Source organism: Triturus cristatus, chromosome 8 (assembly GCF_964204655.1).
Source record: "Triturus cristatus chromosome 8, aTriCri1.1, whole genome shotgun sequence".
NCBI lineage: Eukaryota > Metazoa > Chordata > Amphibia > Caudata > Salamandridae > Triturus > Triturus cristatus.
This window is the reverse complement of record NC_140591.1, coordinates 21,025,885-21,046,908: the sequence shown is the minus strand read 5'-3', so window position 1 is coordinate 21,046,908 and position 21,024 is coordinate 21,025,885. Positions and strand designations below refer to the sequence as shown.

The 21,024-nt window shown below is 42.2% G+C and overlaps 1 protein-coding gene across 2 annotated transcripts in view; it reads left to right on the top strand.

Annotated features, from left to right (window-relative positions):
• Positions 1-21,024, top strand: part of WDR4 (WDR4 tRNA N7-guanosine methyltransferase non-catalytic subunit) — a 104,030-nt gene that overhangs the window by 28,641 nt on the left and 54,365 nt on the right. For both annotated transcript variants that reach the window (XM_085620753.1, XM_085620754.1), the window contains exons 4-5: positions 4,363-4,519; positions 17,715-17,827. In XM_085620753.1, coding sequence (XP_085476879.1) covers positions 4,363-4,519; positions 17,715-17,827 — 270 coding nt within the window. The remainder of the gene's footprint in view (positions 1-4,362; positions 4,520-17,714; positions 17,828-21,024) is intronic.

The following is a 21,024-nucleotide window of genomic DNA, read 5'->3' as shown; positions in this document are numbered from 1 at the left end:
CCAACGTGCGGGGTAAATGCGTGAGGTCTGAACCAATAGTATGCTTATTGCGCTTGAACGCTCAGGTAATAAATGTACAGGTCTGGAGCGCTCAATCCGCCTTTCCGTTAGTCCAGTGTTAGCGTGGCCCAGCCCTATTGTGAAAGGTTGTTTTGTCCTCTGTCTAGATTTTACCATAAGATTCAAGATTGTAGCACTTAACTCACAACCCTACCTGTCTTTTTTTTTTTTTAATTAACACTAACACAAATTCTCATGCGTGCCTCTTGGGAGAACAGTCATAACACCCACCCATCAGGCCTTTTGTAAAGTGCAGTTTTGCATGTAGAAAAAAATAATACGGTCTGTGTGGGTACAGTTTATGTTCGGAGCTCGGGCATGCAGAGAGATTTGCATGCTAAAGCTTCTTTAAAATCCAAAAGTGATTCCATATTTTCTGGTTCTGCCCGATGACGCAGGCATTGGTAAGATAAGTGGACGTTTGAACTTTGGCCAATCCTGAAGAAGGGCTAAAGATACTGGACTAAGAGGAGAAACTGAGGAGGAGACAGTGTGGATATTTGACTTTTTGTTCATAGCACAACACTTCCAACAATGTGATTATGAGTTGTAGGCATCAGAGAGAATCTGTGATAATCTCAGTGGATGACTTCTTTGTAATATCCACTTATCATTTGCACATCTCGTACAAATACAGGCTTTAATATTTTTGAAGGTGTCGGTTATATAGTTGTGGAACTAATCGGTCTGATTCTGCAAGCCAACCTAAGGATCAAATCCCCAAGAATAGAATCCAAAGTAATTCTAAAGCACACAACAGACACCTGGACTGTCAAGCACAGACTAATTCCACATGACCATAGGACTCGTGAACTGGATTAGAAAAGATAGGTCTTGAAAAGCTTCCTAAGAGTCAAACGGTTGCCCATTTTTCTAATATATTTCCAAAGACAGTCATGTAATTTTGCCTCCTAATAGAAGAAGTTACTTCCACCTGTTCCTACCTTCTGCATTTGAGCCACATTCACTTGCAGTTTCTTACCAGGTAAAGGTATTTGAGGATCATGTATTCCTTAATGTGAGAGATATATTATATATCCTACTGGCGGTCGCCAGTAAGTAGTTACAGTTAGGACCTACGTTTCCGCAGGAAAAGCGTTTTTTGTTTTGCCAGTAACTTTGGTGCTGCTTGATGAGTCTCCACAAAATGTTCACAAAACGTCCTTTTTTTGGTTCCGCTGCTCTGCTGAAAGTTTTGGGGTAACCCATCAAGCGTGGGCTGAGAGAAGGCAGGTTCCCAAAAAGCATTTTTCCCATGTTATGTCTATGGGGATTTTTCATTTTATGAGCATGACTACAGCCTGAACCGCTCAACGGAATTGCCCAAAATTTGGCAGAAAGCTACATGTTGGTCCAGAAAACATGCTTTTTGTGATTTGGTGTAAATCCGTTGAATAGTTTCTGAGATTTAAGTTTAAAGAATATAAATATCTGGGAGCCCCAACGGCCTACTAAAACCCTACTGAAATTTGATTGGCTGCCACCACTTTAACCAAGCATTGCTGGAAGCCATCTTGGGACTCATATACATGATAACACCCCATTGAAATGCATTGTAGTCAATGGCACCAATATACATGATAGCTCCCCATTGAAATGCATTGTAGTCAATGGCACCAATATACATGATAGCACCCCATTGAAATGCATTGTAGTCAATGGCACCAATACACACGATAGCACCCCATTGTAGTGAATGGCACCAATATACACGATAGCACCCCATTGAAATGCATTGTAGTCAATGGCACCAATATACATGATAGCTCCCCATTGAAATGCATTGTAGTGAATGGCAGGTTTTGAGGGTCACAAAAAGGAGAACATATAAACGGTGATATCAGATTTTAGGTACAATATAAATCATTTGTTGATGTTACCATACACATTTTAGGATTTGTGGTGTGTTCGAAGGTGGTTTTAGCCTGTGAAAAGCCTTCTGCTGGGATTTGAAGAATCCTGTTTGAGAGAAAACCGTTTTCTCATGATTTCCCTATAGAGGTTATTGCAAATGCTCCAGAAGCTAAAATTAGAGCATATTTGCTGTAAATTACAACTATCTTCCTCAGCCATATGAAAATGATGTCTGACATTCTTAGGCTGCCCTGTTGGCAGTACATGATTTACTATCCGCTTATTCCCTTGTGTTCCACTGCTGCCTCCCAGATTGTTCTAAAGAACAACTAGAGCGTTAACAGTTTTACTTATGACAAAACTTTGGCACGCTTGAAGACATATTGACTTAATCAAACTGAAAAATTAAAACATTAATTAAAAAAGGAACAAAATGAGGGGCGCTCAGTTTGTCATAGAAATTAGGGTTAGTGCTCTAGAAAGAAAAGTTATGAAACATTTTAAGTGAGTTCTCAAATATTTTCCTCTTCTATTTCATTTAAATGAGGGGATAAATTGATACATCCTTTTTGCCATTTTCATGTGTGCGGCCTATGAAGAAGAGCATGAGGCCTGAAACGCGTTGGGGATTTGTTCTGCCGTGCATATTCTGGTATCGAAGGTTATCCTTTGCTATAAAATTTTGTTGAGAATGCACTTCAAAGCTTGGACAGCTCTGCTTGAATTTAACACCAATTGGCTCCATTACAGCGAGCAACACTGCTGGTGCAGGCGTTCAGGGTGGAACCAAGCTCTGCAACAATTTACCACCAAAAAGAAATTATACGCCGCACCCCAGGAACTTGAATTCATCAATGCTTTATTCCACCATCACCAAAGTGTTTCCACCACCGAGGTCTTGATCAAGACCTTGGTGGTCGAAACGCGTTAGTGATGGTGGAATAAAGCATTGACATCTTGTAGTGCGTGTTTAATTTATTTTTGGTGGGGATATATATATATCTCCCTAAATTATGGATGGAACCTCCAGACGTAATGTTTTTACAGGCACAGGCTGTGACTATTGAAGGACTGTTAAATATGCATCCTACAGTGGAGTTTGATAAACTCCTGGATACATTGTTTTGCATCACTTGACGTCTTGACTGAATCCACTGGAAATCTCAATATATTGCGCATTAGGGTGGTGGTAGAAGCTAGGTGACCTACAGTTTCCTCAAGTTAAACTCTCGTATCAGCCTGGGCATTTGGTATTAGTTAGACATGTGGACTTCTAATCTTTTGCCGCATGCTCAGTTCAATGTGCAGGTCCTCTCATCAAGAGATTGTGACCATGGGGCCCTTTTAGACTCCGGTTTTAATAGGAACTCCAGATTTCCAGTGTCACACAGGGCTCTTTCTTTTAACTGCAAAGACTGAAACGCCTAATCCTTTGTCCCACCTTTTCACTTAAGCTCATGGATGTAAACACATTTCTTGTCTCATCCAGACTTTGCTAATGGCGTTTATCTGAGAATCCTAGTGTTAACACATTTACTCAAGGTAAAGTGTTGGGATGACTAATCTGCCGACCCACGATTGCCAGGTGTGTAAAGCTTGAAAATTCCACATGGTGCGTTCTAATTTCCGACTGTGATTGCAGGTATATATCGCAGTTGGGTGGTTGTGATCCTCTGAGTGAAAGTCTGCTGATGGTTCCTACTCTCTAGAAGCTCAGACTGGGTTGGATGTGCTTCGCTGCTCAAGCCTCACAACTCTAGAACAGTGACACTGCTCAGAAGGCTAAAGCTCGTCGCCTGCACAAATTCAGGAAAATGATCAAGATAAGAAGAATCTAGCTTCTCTCAACAAATATTCTTCTCAGTCTCCAGTGATCAGATGCACTATGAGTAAATGTTCTATACTGTAAAATCGATCAGAACTAGAACATTCAGACAGTGTTTGTTACTTCGCTGTGGCAGGTAAACAGATGAGATAAAAGCCATCATGGGAGCTCGTTGTAGCCACAGCTTGGATTGGAATCTGGTGCATAGAGGCCCCTGGAACAGCTGAGCTACTGCTCTGAGGCAGTGTGCTTCTTCACCTGGTGCCTGTGACACAAGTCTAATCATTGATGTTAGTAATGTCTTCTTGCATATACATATCATTTTTGCAAACACACAAACATTGTGGACAAAAGTTTCATGAAGAAAAAACATGGAAAACTACACATCACATTCATCTATCACACAGCAGCAGTCAGAGGTCATAATTCAATGAATAATATTATGAAATCCATGGCACTCTGATGCAGTGCTTTTAATCCTCGTGGGCGGCAGGCTTGGCCATTGGTAGTTAAATTTTTCTCTCTGCTCCTTGACTTTGAGATAGACCCCCAGATGTTGCCTTGGCTGCTTCTTTGTTCTTTCTCGCTGCAGCCCTAACCTTTGGTTTCTCTTCCCACTGCAGGTTTGTGGTGCGACGGTGCACAGCTCTCACAGTGACTGCAGGTGAGGACCGGATTTTTGTGGCAGACAAATCAGGAGATGTTTATTCCTTCTTGATCACGGATCCCCATGCAAAGGGCCGGCTGGAGCTTGGACACCTCTCCATGCTGCTGCACCTGGTAAGCGTTATACCTGGTGTGCTCCCGTTTCCTTTGGTGGGGTCAGCATTGTCATGAGTCGTACTCGGTTTGGTGCCTGATGTAAATGAACGCATCTACACAGGGCCAATCACTCTCTTCCTCAGACCCATATCTGGTAATCTGTGTTAATGCTCAGTGCTCTCCTTTCAGGATTGAAGGGAATGAGGTCCCTTTCTCTCCTGAGGGCCTCAGGACTAAAGTGATCTCCCCCCCCCCCCCCCTCCCCTCTCAGCAGTAGTGCGCCAGAGGCAGATTTGCAGAGTGGTGGAGAAAGGTGGCGTGGCCTCTGACAATCTCTCAGCAATCCAGCTGTGTGGGACTTATTGGAGGTAGCAGAAGGGCTAGTTAGCCCCAAGGATCCTCAAGAGCCAAGGGTACTTCACCCCCTATCTAGTAGTGCGCCAGGAGGCGTGTTTGCAGAGTGGTGGAGAAAGGGGGCGTGGCCTCTGTCAATCTCTCAGCAATCCAGCTGTGTGGGACTTATTGGAGGTAACAGATGGGCTAGTTAGCCCCAAGGACCCTCAAGGGTACTTCATCCCCCATCTAGTAGTGTGCCAGGAGGTGTGTTTGCAGAGTGGTAGAGAAAGGGGGCATGGCCTCCTACCAGGTCTCAGCAATCCTGCTGTATGGGACTTGCTGGAGGTAACGGGAGGGGTAGTTGGCCCCCAAGGACGTCCTTGGGGGCCAACTACCTATGCTGTTATCGCCAATAAGTCCCACACAGTAGGGTTGCTAAGAGGTCTTCAGAGGCCACACCCCCTTTTTTTAGGGTGAGGGGCTTTCTCAGCGCTGAGTAAAAATGTTAAAGCCACTTACATTTGTTTTAAAAGTCATGCATGTGGTGGCCAGTGAAGCGTTCACCGTGGTAAATTACTAGCAGGATATAAAATAAGTAGTCCACAAAGGAATAGATAACAACCCACCGTAAAAGAAAACTGTAGTTGGCCGGTGCTCCTCTGCTTACTTGGAAAAGATGTATCGGGTGCACTAGCCAATAAGGAGCCAAGAAAAAAGAGCAACCCAGGACTAAGCCAATGGCAAGAAACAGGATTACACTCTGTAGAGTGATTACAGTAGGTCTTCCAGACAGCGCATGCGTGCAGCCAAGGATCGACCTAAAAACCATAGAAATTCACTGAACAAACCAAAGGTTACAGAGACATTATAGTTAGGCTCGGGTTTCACTCGAACAAAACCAGAGAAATTCAGCAGCTATAGTTAGCTGAGCTAATTATAACTCGCGCCCCACAATGTCCTGCTCATGACATCACTCATAACATCATCCACAGAATCTGACGTACCCAACATAACCGTCCATACCCTCACTCAAACTTCCACACTACCATTTCCAAAACCATTGACACACCCATACCAGTACTTACCCACTCACTGATTCATAGGTCTACACACACATCCACTCAGTCACCCATGCAGCCACTCATAAACCAACTCACTCACTAATACAGCCACTGATATTTCCACTCATATAGCCATTCACACAGTCACCCATAGAGCTATGCACAGGCCTACTCACTCACCCATAGTCCAGCACAAACCCACTTACTCACGTATACAGTTATACACACACCCACTCACTTAATCATACAGATACTAACACATACTCGCCTATAAGCCACAATCCCTCACTCACACATAGTCCCTCATATACCGCATCCCCCACCCCCCGGATTCTTCGTGGCATAGTCCCAGAGAGCTTCCTTTCCTTTTGAGGTGTTTCCTCTGAACACGGTTGGTCTATATCCACGATTGTTGTTGCTCCAATGCCTTTCTTAAACTATTAGTTGGTGCTCTCTGCATTGCTTACTTCTGTGGCTCATACCTTTGACTCCGTAGTTTTAGCTATTGTTCTTGGCCTTCAGCCTCGTTATCTTGCCAGGTTGATTTTGCGGAGTGGCGTTGTAGTATTCTGTTTATGTGGAGTGTTCCTCCCAACACATCTTACCTTCTGCCATGGTGTCTTTTCCCATGTTCTTGTACGGTTGCGGCAGGGTTCTCCACAATGCTTCTGGTATCTGGCATTCTTCCTCCCCTCCCTGCACATGGCAGCCAGTCTCTTTTTCTTAAACCCTACCGGTGGGCCTAGTCGGGGATCTTTCTTGGAATCTATTCGCAGACCCTTCGGGATGGTATTGCTTGGGTATCTCTTTCAAGGTAAGGAATCTGTGGCTAGACCTCTCCATCAGATGAATAAGTTACTTACCTTCTGTAACGCCTTATCTGATAGACTAGAGCTAGCTGCAGATTCCTTACCGCCTAACCCATCCTCCTGACTCTGCAAACTGATTTTTCTTTTCTTACATAACACCTCTATGCATGCTCATGCCTTTCATTGCTAGCTATAAAATAATAATTTATATAAATGTTTTTCAATAAGATTCTTCTTTTTGGGCACACTGTTACCATAGCAGATTCTATATGTGACTCCGCGTTTTAATGCGGAAAGTAGTCGCAGAAGGAACTGGGGTCAGCACGTCGGGGGAGGGCTTATATGGACTCTGACGTCGCATCCAGTGGCCGACGACGTTACGGAGTGGCTCAACATCCACTACCGGCACGCAGACGTATTGCTGTAGAAAAGTTTCCCGATCCAGTCTGGTGCCTGGGGATAATTCAAAGGTAAGGAGTCTGCAGCTTCATCTTGTATCTACCAGATAAGGCATTACCAAAGGTAAGTAACTTATTCGTCAGCATTAGGTCATATTTAATAATACAGCTTTGCTAAAATAATGGTTTTCAAAGTCAGGACCTGAGGTGGTCTGGTAAGTGCCAATTGGTACAGCTTGAGGTAATATATTATATCCTAGTATTTTGTACAGTCATTTAACCATTAATAAGACCTCAACTGCTTTCTGTGTGTGCCCATAAGCTGCCACTCCCTTCTGTGTGGTTGGTAAACTGTGTGTTTCGTATTGTGGCCATTGTGGTAAGAAATGTGATGTTGCCTGTGAAGTTAGGAGTTACCTTCTGTTTAACTGTTTTGTGGCAGATTTGCACTTATACATGGCAGGAAGGTGTGGGAGGGCACCGAATTCTCAGATACCATCATTATTTCTTATCGTGACTATTGTAATGCAACATTTATACCTCTATGCGGGGCGCTCATGCACTTGCCTGAAAATAAATAATTTTATTCAGCATGTTGGTTAGGTGTGGTCATTTTAGCCTGCTCTTCGTTAAGTATCAGTAGATGATCTAGCATCCAGGATAATCTGCTGCATGGCTAAACACTTATAAGGTTCTAAAGGCAAGACCTATGGCTAATCCAATGCTTGTTGTTGAGTTTTCTCAGGGAAAGAACAAAGAAATGTGACAGTGGGTCTGCTCATCGCGAGTGTGTTCAATCAGATACAGCAGGTCCCAGACCAAGTCCGCTCCTTCACACCATCCCAGGCAGAGACACCCCCCCCCCTGGGAGGGGGGAGGGGAGGGGGATCTCAAAGCAGGCAAGAGTAGGAAAGGCTCTCCCAACAGGCTAGGGAGAAGAGGGGCCGGGGAGAAAGACCATGAAAGAGTGAGGGGGTGGGAGAAATGGACCCGGTGTCGTAGGGTCTCTGACAGGGAGGATCCTTAGAGCAACTTTAAAATTTGCGGCTACGTTTTTCTGCTGTACAGCTTCGCGGCAGTCCATAGTTATTAATCAATCAGGGGTTCATAAAGCGCGCTACTTACCTGTGTGGGTCTCAAGGCGCTGAAGGGGGTGGAGGGGGTGCAGTGCAGCTCCGGATCAGTCAAAGTGCCAGGTCTTGAGTCTCTTCCTGAAGGTGTGCAGAGTGTAATACAGTCTGTATACGAGTCCACAGTCATGTCGCAGCTTCTGCTTATCCCCTAACACACTAGCACTCTTCTGCCACTGTTCAGGAGGATGAAATGCATGTTAAATCTTTTGTATGCAAAATACTTAGTAGAGTGTTGAGGAGTGATAGGAAACCTGCTAGAAAGAGCCTGTACATTGTCCATTGGTGACTGTAGGGAGAGGGGCGAGTTTGAAACTGGGAAAGCCGACTAGTACTCACCTGGCTGTCTCCTACATTTATTGGTTTTGGTCATCCTAGTCTGCTCTACTCTAGCACTTGCTGCTCTGTGTGAACCGTGAGATGTGTATCCTAGCTTGGGGTGCCGACAGCGTGCATGCTCTCATGGACCTTCTAAAACCGTTTAGATTCCCTCCTGAAGGCCTGTGTGGCCAGTTCGTTGTGGCGATCTGTTGTAAAGTTGGGGGCTTGGCAATGACCTGACTGACCATGGATCATATGATTACCCCTCTGCTACTCCATCTTGTGGTTTGTTGGGAGAACAGTGATTCACAGTTTGAATTTTTATTTGTCACCAGTGAGCAGAAATATCCCCAATTACCAGTGGTACAAACCCAAAAAGTTTAAATTCTGTTGATACTTTAGCCTTCAGTCCTAGACTGACTGACAAGCCCACGATATTTCTGCCTCTGTGTTTAGGTCCATATCTTTCTAGTTGGAGACAGCCCCTGCTTTTGATACAGGTGCTGCTGAGCACAGGTGCAGTTTGGTCTAATTGTTTGTTCCAAGTCATTTACTGAGTCACTTTGTTCCAAGCTGTAATTCCAGTCAGGCTTAAAACCCTATCTGGACGTTTAACCCTCAACAGCCTACATTGAGGCCCTTTCAATTATGGCAAATTTGACTTTTAGAAGTAAATCTATATAACTTTGTATAAGTTTGCCAGTGACTGAGTGTTTATCAACTTAAAAAGCTCTGTGTGAATATTAATCTGTAGAAGTTTGCCGGCTCGCATATACAATATTAGGGAACACGGACACAACGGGTGTTGTGACACTAGAGTAGCAGCAATACTGTGAGTGGGAATTAACCGGAAGCAAAGCACAACGTTCTGCACTTGGAGCCCTGAAGAAGTCGCGGGATTTGATGCCCGATAATCGACGAAACACGTGTTGGCTGAGAATGGTGGATCTACGATCACAAGAAGATAAAAAAAGAGGCCGACACACCCGTCAACATTGACTGACTGTTTTATGTTTTTGAGCACGTGCTGGGGAATCTTGTGCTCTTTTTGTGATATATCAAGAATCTGATATACTTTGTAAAGAGTCCAGGGGTTCCCTTACTAGTGGACAGGGCTTTCTACGCAATCTGCAGGTGCTCTATTAGGGGGTAGTGTGGTCCAGCAGCCTTAGACATAACACCGAGCAGGGCAAGACACTTGCAGATACACACAATGATCAATAAATGACGCACACAACTTAAGAAGGACTTGTAACTGCTTAATCGACATATACCGTATTGGGTAAGTTGGATTTCATATACTCTGGATAGAAATGGAACATGAAATATAATAATTCATTTTATCAGGATTTTTCCATTCCTGCATGACTTTGTCTAGCGCATGCTGAGGAATGGAACTCCATGTTAGGGGTCTTCTGAATCTATCACAGTAATGTTACAGGATTCTCAACCATAGTAAATCTCATCCTTTCTCTAACAGGGGGTCAACAGTCTGCAAGGATATCCCTCTTTCATCAGCCTATGGGATTATTTAATCACTGTTGTCAGATGTAGATACATCTGAATATAACTCTGAGAAGTGTTTTCCTGCAGAAGCAGACTTTTTTTTTTTTTTATTTAAGGGAGCCAGGGCCTCTAGGGTGATTCTCCTCATCCTTTCCTCCTTTTCCATGCCTTGATCTTTCAGATGAGTAGATAAGAGGAACTTGAGGATGGCAGCAAGACATGCCTCCTCATTTCTGTATGCTATCCCATAGTCCGGCAAAACCAGAGAAGGCCCTCAAATCCCGATCCCTTTGTTTCCAGCAAGAAGCTTAATAATGGTCCCAACTCTATTAGCTTCCAGACCAACAAGACTCATAAACAAAGAATTATTATCTAAAACATACAATGAAAGAGACAACAGAACAGCACTGATTAAAGCCCTTTTTACTCAGCCATGAATCTAGTTCAAATGGTGGCAGATTGAACCACGAGATGGGTTCATAATGAAATTCCTCGATTGTCCACAGTGGATGTGAAAAGTTACACGAAAAAGTAAGTTTAAGACTACATTGAGGCTTATAATGTTTTCGAGTGCCTTCCTGCAAGAGGGCCACTGACGACTACCACAGAACCAAACTAATATCGTGCAGTGTTATTATCTTCCAGTGCTTGGTCTTCAAATGGCTTCTTTTTCTGGGAAGCTTAAAAGAGGGTGTGCCAAATGACTGACGTCAATCCAAAACACACAATGCCTCGCACTTCAAACACAATGTTCGCATTATTTTTTTCTGGCAGCAAGTTTGGAAACGTGAATAGCAAATTATTATTCAGATGCCAGAGCAGCTTTCAGAATATATGAGCTTAGGGCATGAGCGTAACATTCTGATCTCATGGGAAGGACCTCTAATTTTGTTAACTATGCGACATCCCTCTTGCGTCTTGTTAGATGTAGGTAATCACATTCAAGTCTTGCACAAAGTGTTGTTAAAGGTTTCTGTGGATACACTTTCATACAATGCACAGTTCTGTCTTCTCGTGGACCCCAACGGCTCTTAAGTCGTAGGAAACTATGCCTTCCCTGCACATGGTAGCAGGGAAAGCCTGAAGTCTTAAAGGTACACTGACGTTTTTCTGTGTCCGTCCTTTCTGCCCTTTCTTCCATTTTGAAAAAAGAAAGCCTTAGTGTAAACAAGTCTATTGTCTATCACTTTTTTGGTTGTAACTAATGTTAAAAAAAAATCTGCCCTTAGGTAGGCGTATGTGCATCGATGTCTGCACTGGAAATGTAAAAGAGCAAGTATTCACTGTTGCAGAGCGGCTGCTTGCTACGGAGAAGTGCCATTACTGTTCAAATAAAAGGAGTGCAGGTACTCAAAAGCTGATCAGCAGAGCACACATGGCGAACAAAAGCAACAAAATTCCTTGCTAAGTATTCTTATATAGCATTCTTGCTCGCAGGCTGATCTTTTGACTGTCAATTCACTTAAGATTTCCATGCTGTCGAACTTGGATTACCAGTTAGTAAAGTTTCCTTCAAATACTTCACACAGCCTAGACTTGCAACTTCTTTGTAAAACCAAAGGTCTAAGATCCAACTTAATCTCAGCAAGTAAATAGGGTTTTCTGCCTCTGATCCCAAAAACTCAGTATGGTTCTGTGAAGTTCAAAATTCATCTTAATATCTGAAAGGCAACTCAATAATGCATTCTTCCACACAGATGTTTCCCGGTTGCACTATCGATGCCAAGCACTTCACTGCATTACCCTTCTGGCTGGAGCGTGCTCCTGGATTTTTCACCACATTTCTTTTTGTAGTCAAAGGCCATTGTGAGTGAAGATGAGGCCCATGAGTTTGACTTTCCAGATGACAAACTCACGGCCCAGAAACTAGAATTCTCTGCAAGTGTCCTTTAAGCCATTCATCTCTATTTCCAGCACGTTTGTGCTGAAGAGGCCTGTCCTTGGCGCACAAAGAGTCCCCACGTGGGAAGTTGTTAGTGTGTGAATAAACCTGTGAGAACATCGAGAGGTCAGACTGGCTGTCTGTCAAATTCCTTCCTTTGGTGCCCGGAATAACTGAAAATTCCCTCTGACAGCTTGACAGCAACCTTACCCATCATCAAGTCAGAGGGCACTTGGCTGAGAAGGATGAGACACTTTGGAAACCCGAACAAGGTGGAGTTGTATGCTTTTTTTTCTTTTATAGCAAAGAAAGGGTGAATGGAAAGACGTCTCAATGCTATGCCTCAAACACTCTTATAAGCTTGGGTTTCAAGGATTGAGTTACTACTCAAATCTTGTTGTAAAGACCAAATGTTCATCCATGCTACCGAGAAGGAACCCACCCAGTTCCACCCAAGAGTGGTCTGTATTCTTTTCCTCCTCCCGTTCACTCATCTGGTGGGTAGATGTTCATCCATGCTACCGAGAAGGAACCCACCCAGTTCCACCCAAGAGTGGTCTGTATTCTTTTCCTCCTCCCGTTCACTCATCTGGTGGGTAGATGTTCATCCATGCTACCGAGAAGGAACCCACCCAGTTCCACCCAAGAGTGGTCTGTATTCTTTTCCTCCTCCCGTTCACTCATCTGGTGGGTAGATGTTCATCCATGCTACTGAGAAGGAACCCACCCAATTCCACCCAAGAGTGGTCTGTATTCTTTTCCTCCTCCCGTTCACTCATCTGGTGGGTAGATGTTCATCCATGCTACTGAGAAGGAACCCACCCAGTTCCACCCAAGAGTGGTCTGTATTCTTTTCCTCCTCCCGTTCCCTCCTCTGGTGGGTAGATGTTCATCCATGCTACAGAGAAAGAACCCACCCAATTCCACCCAAGAGTGGTCTGTATTCTTTTCCTCCACCCGTTCACTCATCTGGTGGGTAGATGTTCATCCATGCTACCGAGAAGGAACCCACCCAGTTCCACCCAAGAGTGGTCTGTATTCTTTTCCTCCTCCCGTTCCCTCCTCTGGTGGGTAGATGTTCATCCATGCTACAGAGAAAGAACCCACCCAATTCCACCCAAGAGTGGTCTGTATTCTTTTCCTCCTCCCGTTCACTCATCTGGTGGGTAGAAGTTCAAGGAGGAGACTCCAGGAATGTTTGTGGGACTTGAACGCACTACACCTCTTTCGTTCTTGAGCATCCTCGCTCTTGAGCATCCTCGTCTGTCCTGCCTTGCCAGTATCTACCAAGGTGATGTAACTTTGAGTAACAAACATTAAACACAAAATAGGACCTGAAAGAACGTTAAACTGTTAAATGTAAGATAAAACATGAGTTGCAGTATTAGTATTTAAAAAGTAGAAAAATGCCTAATGTTCATTTACCAAAAAGCAGTAGGGCTTCCCTATTGCCTTCCTATAGACTTTGCATCTTTCATCCACGTCAGTAAAGCGGGCTGCTTCTGAAGTATGGCAGACTCCAGACAAACATGCACCTTGAAAGAGGAGGTCGGGTTTTGGGGTATCTTTCCATGTTGAGTGCCAACATAAGGGTGACTAAGTCTTACTTGGTTACCTTTTTGCAGTGTAAGGGACGTGTTGTTTTATGTCAAAATAAACAGTGGTTTAGCACAAACTCGACTATTGATTGTAGCACTCGATGGCTTTGAAAATGCATTATAAAAGTTTTCTTACTATCGCATGCAGCTTTTTTCTGGTGCTGGTACAAAGCCCTGGTTCTCCTCTTTAATGCTTTCCCCGTTTTGCTCCTTGCATTACTTAGTTAAGACACATTGAAATAGGTCCTGAATATACAACTGAGCGCAGTAGAGTTTGGCATTTTCACCCAAGAGGTACCAGTGTTTCGACGTGATAAAGATTGTAAGTCCGGTGAATGCCTGTTTTTGTAACTATGTAAATAATTTTGTCGCTGTGTGGCTAAGTTACGAAAGTGTGTGGTCTTTGTTTAATACAGACTCCCTTTTGAAGTTATTTAATCAATAATGAAGCAAGGAGTTTGTGAGTGCATGTTTATTTTCCATGGTAGACTGTTCATGCTTTTCTATAGCTCCTGTGAAATGTCTCCTTTTACATCACAAAGACCTCTATTTCCCTTTGATTTTTGAACAGTGTTAGAAGTAACGCTCCTTGAGAAAATGGCACCTCTTAGAAAGAGTCTGCATGCTACAACATTGATTCAATATCATAAAACCAAATGTGTTCCAAGAGCACCACGGGTCACACTTAAACCGATATTAAGTGAAACTAACAAAAGATTTATCGCGAGATGGTACTCCATTTTGAACACATGTTTATTAGACCTCATTCTTCGCACAGTGGAAGAACTTCGACATGTTAAAGATTTAGAGGTGAAAATTACACAAATTATGTCTGAAATGTCCAGACTCTTTGAAAATACAGAATGGAATAGCACACTTGAAGTCAATTAAACAATTGAGGTGTATACATGAGAGATCATTGAAAAAATATGAAATTCAAAGGAGACATAATAGATTATAAATTGGATGAGGTGTACACCTGGATAGAAGTGTAGTCCAGAAGAAGAGAAAATAAAAAGGCACTAAAGTAACATCAGAAGAAAGTATTATTTCAGATGAAGAACTGGCAGACACCTCAAAAAACCAAATTGTGTTTGACACACAAAATATGGGTGTGAAAGTGCCAACTATTCAGAAAGGATTCTTCTTTTTCGTCCATAAGCCCGCCAACAAATGAGAGACCAGATATTGAAAAGAAAAACTAGGAAAGGACAAGGACAAAGCAAGAGAGGAGGAGTTTTGGAAGTTATGTAGACATTTCCACCCCCAAAATAGCTAAACCTCAAATGAAGCTATTGCCTAAGGGAATATCATTTGTCCCTACATATAAAACAAACCAGTTTGAGATCAATGTTTCATTCTTCAAGTTCATGAGTTTGCTTGAAATATTTGTTTAGTAATTTAGAAAGAGCTTGCCAGATCCCAAAGAAAGTGTGTACAAAGGGTTTAAACCCAAAAGCACGTTCACATCACCCATGTCTCACAAAACACTGGTCCGTTTTGAAATACTGGTCAATAGTGATCTAGAGAAATTGAACTTTAACAAAATGGATAATCATAACCACTTTAGTTAAAAAGGCTGGGTAGCATCACAGCTATTGTTTAACAGCTAGAATATTTACAGATGGCTGACAAGAGTTTGTCTGCTGATAATGCACTCCGAGTATTGCAGAAGGCAAGCGAATAAATATGTGAATGACTCAAACATATAAATTAACTTGGAAGGTGATCTAACAATGGAATTTCCAGAGGCCCTAGACTTGATATTGAATAGAGCAGAGCAACTTGAATGGATTTCAGACAAGATAAAACGTGTTTTGCAATCAAAACATCCTCAAGAACTCAGACTTTATATGTTGCCAAAAGTTCTTAAATGTTTAGCTGATTCTCAGTTTGGCTCCATTGTTTCTGGGTATGGCTCAATTAATTAACCCTTGGGCAAATATTTTAATGATGGTTTTCTATCAATAGTATAAAGCATGATTTCATATTTGAAAGTCTATAGATGTTTAATTATTAAGATTTCTTTGGTGAATCTTTTTGAAATGCTCTACACATGGTGGTTATACACCATTAATTAAAACGCACTATGTACAGAGGCTGTAGAATGGGCATCACTTCCAAGCGAAGTACTTTTTGTGGGAGAATTATTAAATGTTTTGCATCCTGCTGTACTTACCTGATGTTTCTACCTACAAAATCATGGTACATCGATGAGTCTTCCTGGCTCCCCCAGCTATGATAGCACCTTTAATCTTTAGCTAACATTTGAGATGGAACATGCTTACAGTGACACAAGATGGACAGCTGGGTTGATTATTTGTTTCTGATACATTGATGAAATCTTTATGATTCAGTATGGCACACATGAGCTTTTAATACAGAATATCATGGAACCGAGTAACCAAAACTCACATTAAATGTTCTTGTTCATTTGGAAAATGAGATCTGTACCAAAGTCTTTCAAAAGCAAGCAGATAAGAAAAATGTCTTAATTTCAGTTTTCATCAAGATTTATTAGAGAAACACTTAACTTACTTTCAGTTTACACATTTAGAGGATCACTTCTGAACAACAAAAATTTAGGGAACTTGAAAACACCAGGAGATTTAAAAAAAAAGAGCATACCCACCTGAGATCATCACAGGAGTGTTTTATATCGGCAAAGCAGAGAGAGAACTGGAGAGACTTATTACGGGACAAAAGCAAAATCTGTAAATACACCGCTAAATCAATAGTACATTTTCAAGAGTTTAGATATAGAGTTACTCTATTGAGATTTTCAAATCTTGGATATATTTGAATGTGTGGTTGGATTGAAACCCTAAAGTAAAGTCGTGGACCATCTGTGTGAATGTTGCTGCAAATGTTCTCCTTGCAGTGCCCTACGCACTTCATGGTTATTGTTTTTAGACATGATTGATACACATGAGGGGACCAACTAATCCATCATGCGACACCTCTTCAATCTCTTCCCGCACTGGAAGAGGTTGGTAGTTTTATTGAGGCGAAGGCAAGTGTAATGATTATTCCAAGGTGGGAAAAGTGGGGGTAGGAAAAGTGAATTTGCTATCACTTAGTAGAGTTTTGCTTTAGAAAATGTAATTTACAGAAGTTTTGCTTTGAGTTTAGTTTTGTGCCGCTCCTGTTAATTGTAGTGAATTCCTGTAAGTTGTAAATCTGCACCAATGGAAGTACATATATACTGTTTTATTTTAAGGATCAGAGCCCTAATTTATTTTTACGTTGCTCATAATGTCGTCTACCATGATTTTACACGGATTCCTCATTAGTCCTGGTTTGTTTATATTGTCATACATCAAACAGGATTTAATTGATGATGCCTCAAACATTGTATTTAAAGTTGGATAATAGTTTGACAAAATGTTTTTACTTTGGAAATTGTTTGTGTACAGTTATTTTTAAAGCAAACCATCACTGACCATTCAATCATGCTGGTGTGTGTTTGACTATAATTAGGAAGCATCCTGGGAGTAAATAGCTTTAATTATTACATTTTGCAAATGTGTACATGGATTTTATACTGGAACCCCTGTCAGTATTGCAAGCTGGACTCACTGCATTTGTTTAGAGTGCTGTGCTAATAGGAAAGACTGTAGTATTAATGAATCATATATGCAAGTTAAAACAACGTACACATGTGGATTCAAATCTTGCCATTAGTGGCAGTCAACCTCTCAATGATCCATACTGTCATACTGTAAACTGGCAGCTGAGGGGTTTGTGCTGCAGGGGTTGGGCCTACTTGTCCAGTGGACAAGGTAAACATAAAATCTAGAGCTCCTTGTCCCCAAACAATATGTCCTAGGCGTAGGGAGATAGAAATGCCACACTCTGCTTGGCGTCTGAGCACGAGATGTCATGGACTGTGATTCAGTTTCTGATTATATTGTCTTAACATGTGAGTGTATCCTTGGGTGCTGGTTCTGTTAGCCTCTGGCCCCTGGTCCTGCCTTCACCTCCCTATGCATCATGGGAAGATCAATGTTCCAACTTCAGTAAAACAGAATCTAGAATCAAATTGTTCTTTTTAACCATCTACCTCACTCACCTCATTCATTTCAAATGTGTTTTGGCGGGGCGCATCATAACTAGGAGTAATTGGCTATGCATTTTATTATTTAATTGGCAGAGTATTGTCTTTTTTTCAGGCTATAAGCCCAGATGACAAATACATCATCACTGCTGACCGAGATGAGAAGATCCGCGTCAGCCTCCTCGGAGCTCCACATAACATTGCGTCTTTCTGCCTTGGGCACACTGAGTAAGTTATGGTTACTCCATTACTATTGGGTATTTTAGGTAATCGTGGCTTGGAGTTGCAAGAATCCTGGTATAAAAAGGGAAGTCATTCCCATTCTAAATCCTTTTTCTTACTAAGTGCCAACTTCAGAACTGGCACTTGGACCTGTTCTGGGATCCAAGCGTGTTTATGTGGGGATTATTCAATTAAGGTTCGGGTTTATATGTTTGACATCGTTGGTGGGATAACTGTTGCAATAGTATTAATTGTAAATTGCATATAGCTTTTCATAATTTGCTACTGCATCTGCTGGGAGTGAAGATGAGGACAAGAACACAACCTTGCATAAGCTGGCAGGAAGCAATGGCTGGCGTAAGGGTTGTGCGCGTGTAACAGTCTGGTCTCTTCATGAATGCTTTCCCTGTGTGCATCAAATCATCTGGATTGTTCAATCCTAAGGTCGAAGATCGTGTGACGTGTCCATTCATGTACACATTTGACACCGCTTCGAGTCCGCTCTGACGAGTCTGCAGGACCAGGTGGTGTTTCATACATTTAGAAGCCGTAACCATCTTATGTTAACAGATGTTGATATAGCACACGTTCACCAATGGTTCGGGGCGCAATGCAGCTCAAGCCAAGGTCATGGTCCTGATTTGGTGCCGGCGTAAAAAGCACGTTTAAATAGTATTACAGTGGAAATTAACTGAGCCAGTTAGATCATTGACTAACCAAGGTCTGACTTTGCGATGCAGGAAATTGGGATGTGACATTTTAGCTCTGGGTCTTGTTCAAAGTTGACAACAATGAAGATGATCAATAAATGTGGTCATATGTATGGTGGTTACTCGTTTGCCCCGTCTCTCGGATCCTATGTTGGATGCCCATAACAATTGCGGCTGAATTGTGGAGGTAGACGTCCAGTTTGATTACAGATTAAACTGAAGGCAAATGTGGCAATGAAGTCCATCAATAGAGAACTTGCATTGTTAGCTTTCTTGATTGTGCTTTGAACAGCAATCCTTCCGGTTATTTACAACACAGCAATCCTTCCGGTTATTTACAACACAGCAATCCTTCCGGTTATTTACAACACATCTATTGAGCAAGGAAACCTCCATCGCTGGTTGTGTGTATCTTCAGGGACAAGAAGCAGAGGGTAGGGGCACAAAATTTCAAATGTGGGAACATTTATTGGCAGTTTTGTTTTTAAAAATAGGGTATTTAAATGGGTTTTTTTTTTTTTTGTGCAGATTACTCCACTGCTATTTGAACAAGCATTAGCAATGCAATAGGTCTGACATTAGTGAATCTTTAAGCTATTGGCGTTGCAAATCGTAATGTGTTTGTTTGTTTTTTGTTAAAAAATACACCAGCAGTAGCATAAGTAATAAACTAAAATTCCACTAGGCACGAAAAGGGTGCAGTACCACAGGCTGCGTCTAGGTGTCCCTGTGGAGTTGTAAAGGGCCCTTTATTAGCCATCTAAGGTACTGCACCCTTAATGCAATTATAAATAGAAAAATTTCAGTTAAGCATATGTTTCCATTTGTTTTTTATTGGAAGTGATATTTTTGCTAGCTTGCGTTTTAAAGTACCATTTAAATAAACAACAATGGTGCATTTTTAAAACTCAGGCTAACAAATCTCACTTCCAATAAAACTGAAATTTATCACAAACTGCAATATTTCTCTTTATAATTGCATTAAAGGTGCAGTATCTTATGTGGATAATAGAGGTCTCTTTACAACTCCACTGGGTCACCTAGTAATAGCATGTGGTACTGCACCCTTTCCTTCCTTTGTGGAATATCTTTTATTACTTATGCTACTGATGGGATATGTTTTTACCAAAAACAAAAAATAAGAAACATCGTATGTAATGCCAATAGCTCAAAGTTACACTAATGCAAGACCTATTGTATTGCAAATACTTGTTTATCTTACAAACACAATTTGCAGAAAGTTGTAAAGACCTGCTTTAAATTGGATATCTGTGTTGACTGGGTGCCCCCGCTTGTTTTCCTGTCGGTCTTTCCTTGGGTCTCCCATGTGAGTCGTCTCTGGAAAAGACAGAAGGAGATGTGGTAGATGGACTATGAAAGAGTGATCTTTAAAAACAAAAAAGGCACATTCCCATTTATATTCCCCACAAACTGTACATATTTTCAGAATGGAAAAACAATTATAAATCCTTACATTGGCAAGAAAACAGTTTTTAAGGATTTCAGTATCTGTCTAATAAGGTGTTCCTACAGAAAACAGAAAGTGGTATGACAAAGAGCAGTTAAAATAGATTGAATCACAATTGATCCAGTATTGGTTTGAAAAATCCACAATGTATCATGGAGACACATTTCTTGGAGGTTGGATTCTCTGTTTTTTGGGACACGACCGAAGTTCTTTCAGAGGTGCAAATAAACCAAGCAAAAGAGGGTAAGACTGAATAAAGTGTGAAGAACGATAACTTGATTGTACATACTTAGAACCATGCACTCTGTATTAAAAGCAGCAGTCTAGTAGCCTGTGATGGGATGTTTTTCAATGTAGAAGTATGTATGTGTTTATCGCATTAGTTTACAGTTATGCAGTATTAATGTTCATGCATCACAGATATTTTCTGGTGGACAGGGTCCACGAAGGGAAGCTTCAAATGCTTGCCGCTTTTGTGAGCTGCCCCAGGCGTTTGCTGCTCCCAGCAACTGGCCCCCACTGGTTCTGACCCCCACTTTGGGCGGGAGAATCAGCTAGAAAAAAAGTGAGGACGGGAGGTGTGCCCACCTTTGCCAACCCCATCCGTCAGGTTGGGTGAGGTGAGGTGAGGTGAAGCACAACTCCCGGTAACTGCCATCTTGCAGTTGGTGGTACCCAGTCAACCAGAGAGAGGCATATGCTCCCCTCCCACTGGAGGGTGGCATAGTAGGGGGTGTACCCACCCCAAGGAAGGTACTCTATTGGTCCCAACCTTTACGTACCTGTAGCACCCCTAAATCTAGTATTTAGGGGCAACCTAGAACTTTGCCTCCGCAGACAAGAACCGACCAAGAAGAAGAGAAGAAGGACCAAAGAAGCTGTGATGAAACTAAGAGGAGGAGGAAACCCACTGACTTGGCCCCAGCCCTAATGACCTGTCCCCACCTAGAACCTCCTCCAGCGTAATCCCAGTGTGTCCTGCAGCCAGCAGCCTCAAGAACCCGAAGGACCTGTCCTGCCTTCCA